This window comes from Athene cunicularia (assembly GCF_003259725.1).
Source record: "Athene cunicularia isolate RWA chromosome 1 unlocalized genomic scaffold, athCun1 chr1_part2, whole genome shotgun sequence".
Classification (NCBI taxonomy): domain Eukaryota; kingdom Metazoa; phylum Chordata; class Aves; order Strigiformes; family Strigidae; genus Athene; species Athene cunicularia.
In genome coordinates this window covers 46,263,643-46,269,642 of record NW_020799092.1, presented here as the reverse complement: position 1 = coordinate 46,269,642, position 6,000 = coordinate 46,263,643, and the positions used below count along the sequence as shown (strand labels likewise).

The 6,000-nt window shown below is 39.1% G+C and overlaps 1 protein-coding gene across 2 annotated transcripts in view; it reads left to right on the top strand.

Annotated features, from left to right (window-relative positions):
* The first annotated feature begins 731 nt into the window (after positions 1-731).
* Positions 732-6,000, top strand: part of SRGAP1 (SLIT-ROBO Rho GTPase activating protein 1) — a 75,888-nt gene continuing 70,619 nt past the window's right edge. For both annotated transcript variants that reach the window (XM_026863704.1, XM_026863693.1), the window contains exons 1-2: positions 732-923; positions 3,474-3,636. In XM_026863704.1, coding sequence (XP_026719505.1) covers positions 781-923; positions 3,474-3,636 — 306 coding nt within the window. In that variant the 5' untranslated portion in view covers positions 732-780. The remainder of the gene's footprint in view (positions 924-3,473; positions 3,637-6,000) is intronic.

Below are 6,000 nucleotides of genomic sequence, written 5' to 3'. Positions count from 1 at the left end.
TTGACGGATTTTGTTTCAAGTTAATAAATACACTACAGACTCTGGAACCTTCTGCAAATTTTCAAATAGCTATTTCTAAATATAGGTACACTTTTTTCTCTGTATTTGCTGTAAAATAGTGGTGAATGCATGTACAGTACACTAGTTTCCGCCCTGGCAGAGGTAAGACAAATACACAAGCTCATCTGTGCACAGTTATGGTGGATAATACATCCAGAGTTTATCACAAGGTTGTTTCCATGGTGTACATGATATCAAGCAGTATGGTCCACCTGACAGTGAGCAGGCTGATCCTGACCCAAAGGCTTCATGTTTATCCCGTCATTTTTTTAGGACAGCAGAAGGAGCTGCTGCTCAAATGGTTGCATACCACCTCCTGCAAGGAGATCACTCCAAGACAGGTGTGCTAATGCCAGAGGCCAGGAAGAGGATGAGAGAGGAAGGAGGAGGCAGGTCTTCTGCTCACATGAGCCCAGCAGTCCTGAGCCCCTGACTAACAGTCTCTCTTTGTGAGACTAACAGTGAGTGAGAGAATGCTGAGGCATAAGCATATGGTGGCAGAAGTGAGAGCTGCCACTGTTGCATCCCACCACAGGACCTGAAATACAGATCCAAGCTGGTGTATCTCTAAGGCTGAAGTACGCTGGAGTGTTTGTAATTTTGGTTGGTAACACTCGATTCTCATTTGCTTTCACTGACCTGAGTGGATATGTGTTTCTTTCATTAGAGATCCGAGCTCAACTCATCGAGCAGCAGAAATGCCTGGAGCAACAGACTGAAATGAGAGTGCAGCTTCTTCAGGATCTGCAGGATTTCTTCCGCAAGAAATCGGAAATAGAGATGGAGTATTCCAGAAATCTGGAAAAACTGGCAGAGAGGTTTATGGCAAAAACAAGAAGTACAAAGGATCATCAGCAGTACAAGTAAGAGAGATTTTCTTCCCCCTTGCCCCCATGTTAGCCAGTGCTGGAGGGCTATACCACTCTTTGCTTCTGTTGGGTTTGAGTACTGCTAGGTTGAGCCCAGCTTCAAAGGCACGTTTAAAATTCCCACCCCTGTTTAGCAGCGTAGCAATTCTCATTGCAGTTGAAGGTAAACACGTGCCTAAATACTGTTTTGTTGATTTGGTCCTCTGCAATTATTAATATAAGCTTCTGACAAGTAGTTTCAGTTTCTTAAAAGGTAAGTTGTACAAATCTTATCCCTAATCTACCACATGGAATTTAAACCACCCAAAATACCGCCAGTATCTAGAAGAGATGCAGAGCCCCAAAAGGGCTTCAAAGCTGTGTGCTGATTTGTTGCAGTGGAGTTGATAGGATTTGAAAGTGTCTAAATAAAGGTCAATCACCATTACAAAAAAGAGGACAAGAATTTTGGCAAAAAAGGCATTAAGAAAGAAAACTGGTTTTATTTGTTGTTGCATGTGAACTTGTGCTGCCTTTTGACCCTTCTTCTTCCTGGAAATGAAGATGATGTGAATGTTATGCCTTGCTTATAATTTAATATATCCCTTTCACGGCATAGTTATTTGTGTGCAAAACAAAAGTGGTCAGGTAGTATCTGGCAAAACATGCATACAACATGGTTTCTAAAGTATTTCAAATGCATTACTTGCTGGCATAGTCTCATCTGGTTATTTTCTTGATTTGAGTTGATTAATGAGTGCATTTGCCTGGCCCTGTTATGCTTAGGTGCATAAAACAATATTTTATGTTTGTAAAACCGAAAATAAGTGCCTTTTTTGACTGTCCAGCCAGTGCTGTGCTAGAGATACACAGATAAAGCTTTTATTTCAGTACAAAAGTATTTTCCAGATACATCTGGCAAAGAAAAGGTTAATCCAAATACAGCTTGCAGAGTTCAAAGAGCAGTAATATATATTTCTTAATATTCAGTTAAGTGATTCAGTGATTCTCTGAAATAACCAATGTGTGCATATGTCACCACTTCAGAGAGCGTCCTGGCTTTTATTCAGCTTGTAGCATAATCTTTTTGCCTTGTGCATAGAAATCTTTCCTCATTCTTAAACATGCTAAATCCAGACTGGCAGATGTGCACAAGGGTTGTGACTGGAGTCCTGCCTTTGGCTTTGTTCTGCAATTCTCTGCTTTGAGAAGAGGTTGCAGCAGAAGTCACTAACTGTGCTCTTCCCACCATTCCCCCAGAACAGTCAGGAAGGTGTGAGGTGTTGGCTTTGGGGCATGCAGAAACAGTGAGAACCAAGTAATGTCAGCAGGGACCTTCAGAGCTGCTCATTTTGGCTGACAACACCCTGAAGCTCCTTGCTGTTAGTAACACTGTTAAGATGTCCATCTCAAACAAAATGGGGAAGTTTCCTTAACTCCCTTCTGATTCATAGCAAATGATTAAGAAAAGGCTTTTGGCTGTTAATCATTCATTGTTGTTTTGATTCTGAGGGTGAAAGCTAAAGGTAGATAATTAGATGAGGAGTTAAAAGGTATATTTCTAACAGTGAGAATAGTTAATTATTAGAACAATTTACAGAGTTGAAGGAGTTTATCCCTCAATTCATCACCGCCTCTGGCTGTTTTATTTTCATGGGCTTGACCCGTTTAACTATAGGAGAATCTCTGCACAAAAAAGTGGAAAAAAAAAAGAAAAAAAAGAGCAGCAAGTTTCTAGAGCACTTAGTTGCAAAGCAAACTTGAAATTAAAATTTCTGTAAAATCATAAGGCAAATTGTATAAATAGTTTTTTGTTGTCCGTGAAACAGTTGTTGAACGACATGTATTTTTATTTTGCTTTGTGTAAAAGAAATGAGAACTCATCTGTGATTTCACTTTTTGCAATACTAAAAGCTTGGAGTGGGCCTACAATGCAAAAAGTCTATCAAGGAAATTCAGAACTGGACCACTGTGGAAAAAGTCCAGTCATGCTGTTTGATTTGTAATTGAACCATCTGGGACTGACAGTAGCAGTGTATTTATGAGTGTTGTGAGTTTATGAATGCTGATCACAGAATATGTATGCTTGTGATGTTTCCTTCTACTTTTATAGCAGTTATACAAATCCATTGCAGTGAAACATGCGATTTTGCTCATGAAGAATTTGGGTTATTCTTGCAGTTCTTGTTTATTTCTAATGTCAAAAATTAATTACTGTTACTCTTTCAGCAGTGACCTTTATTGATTTTGAATATTTACATGTATTCCATCTGTAAGCTTTGTGGCAAGATTTTTTTTATACTCTCAGGTGACTTGAAGTGTACTGAATCCTTTTTTCTATATTTTTATATCCATGCCTCATGGGATTTGTAGAATGTGTCTTGAAAGTGATCTGAAGCTTCCCTAACCCAAGTTATTCCAAGAATGAATTGACTTACTGTTCAGAAGCAGCCACACACACTTGTTACATAACAAGTTATGACTGCAAATGTCAGAGAGATGTTTGTGTTAATAATATAACTTTTTAATTTCTGTACATAATACATGTGTGTACCTCCTTCTTAGGAAAGACCAGAACCTCTTGTCGCCAGTGAATTGCTGGTACTTACTCCTGAACCAAGTGAGAAGAGAAAGCAAAGACCATGCAACATTGAGCGATATCTACCTGAACAACGTGATCATGCGGTTCATGCAGATAAGTGAAGACTCCACCAGAATGTTCAAGAAGGTAATACCTCTCCTGCAGTCCTCCAGCTGAGCTTGTAAGATGTATGAGAGAGGCAAAAGTGTCCTAATAGGTAGCATTTGAGGAGAAGATTCATAACACGTAGCCTAAAATCTGTTTTAGCACACATATAAATTCTTCATGACTGTTCTCACAGAGCAAATCCTTAGTGCTGAAGTGCCTGGGAACCTGCTGTATATGCTAGTGACCTTAAGAGCTGAATCGCAAATATCAAAAAGGAAGGGAAAAAACCTGTTCTTCTCTCAAAAGCATGCTTGTCTACCCATGCAGAAAGGAAACAGCGTTCACTTAGGACTTCCAAAATAGTAATGCTGTATTAATTAATTATTTGTAAAACCAGTATTTCATTGTAACTCTATCATGAGAGAAACAGATTCAAGCCAAAGTAAGGGTGTGCCTTGTAGTGCCTTGGCATAAAGATAGTAGCATATGCTGCAATTCTCCCAGAAGTGTTTCCTTCCCAATATTAAATATGAACATACACTTTTGATAACATAACTACTTCTATTAAATCATTTAAGCATTGTATCTGTAAATGTTTGTCCTTGTACGTGCCCATTATGTGTTTTCATAACACATACAATGTATAAATCCCTCTAGTGCTAAGCAAGCACTGTAGACAGCCTTAATTCAAGATCTACACAATGTGTTTGTAGTCACTGTTGTTATAATGTTCTGAAATAAAAATAGATTATAAATGCATACCCATCAGTCACTGTGTGATGCTGGTAGGCAAAAACAAACAAAAAAAAAAGAGTTCAAAATGAATAAAGAATTTAAAATGTATGACTGAATGATGGCAAGGGTACCAGATTAATGTTTTCAAAATAGGGAACTGATTTCACATATAGCTGACCACAATCATAGACATATAGCATTGGGATAGGGAGAAGAATCATTTAGGGAGCACACAGGTTGTACTTGGAGGATAAAAAAAGTAAAAACATGAATCAAATGTCTTGGTGTGCATTAAAACCTGTAACAGAGAGTTGAAATTTATAGTTTCTCAGTAATGGTCTGTTCATATAATATGTCTGATGCATAAAACTATAGTTCACAACCACTAAACTTACTAACATGGAAGATTATTATAGAAGCTGAAAAAATAGGAAAAGCAATTTGAGCATGCTTCAGTACTGTCTATGTGAAGATATTTCAGACTTGCTTGGACCAGTAGAAATTTTTCAGTATTCAATCTGGAGTAGCTTTTCAGTTGTTCGTGTCATATCTCAGAAATCTCTTCTTCACTGGGTATGTATTATAAGACTAACCTGTTTGCTTTCAACATAGTTCAGTCCTTTTACACTGGAAATCTTGCCTTTCCTTCCCTTATCTCCAGATGGACTGTACAAAATTATCTAGATAAAGTTTTCTATGGAGACATGTGTGTTCTTCTTTATTCACTCATAACTTACTAATGGAGATTGCTGCAGTTTATGTTTCAGAAGGAGTAAAATACATGGACATTTTCAGTGCATTAACAGGAGGCATATTGTCCCGTCTTCATGACAGACTCATCTTTTTCCTCTATGTTGTGCCCAGGAATGTGCAACATTTCAAATTTTCTCTTTCTAACATAGCTTTCTTGAAAAAGAGCAAGCAGCTGCTCTTGCTTTTTTATTCCTAACTTGGATCTTCTACAGGGGAAAGGAGAGAAAGGAAATGGAGTGAGTCCTGCTGTGCATAACCTGGAGCTCACATCAATGAAGCCCAGATCCTCAACAGCCCTATGGTACCTTTAGCAGGGTTTGCCAGCTGACACAGTGTGATAGTGTCACATCAAACAGCTGTTAGCTGAGGTGAAGCATGGGCAGAGTGAGCTCACCAAAGGCTGTGTAAAGGGATCTAAGCCAGGCTGGCAATATGAGGGGGAGGGTGGCAAGAAGACACGCGGCACCTCAGCATGGTGTAAGTGGGCATGTGGCCTCAATATGACAGTGGTTGTTCATCAGTATCGATTCTGGGTGCACAGTTTTAGGACAGTCTGTCAGGGATCAATACTTGTTGGAGAAGGTTGGTATTTCCACTGAGTCCCAGTGTGCACAGTTCTTGCTGGGGTGCTTGCTACAGAGTACTGGTGATTTATTTGCTGTTAGTTCCCAGCTGCAGAACTGATTATACCTTGAATGATGATGAATCTCCAGTTTCTCCTCTGTGAAAAGAGAAGGGAGTTATGAGGTGAACATGTTGGACAGAGAGAAAACCAAGACCTGCGCAGGAGATGAAGCTGTTAGCAAATTGTCTTGCTTTATTGATGAAGAACATAAGATGTCTCTGTCTATGTTTGGACCAAATGGGCAGCTTCAACCATAATGGTCTTTAAAGATCCCTCCCAACCCAAACCAT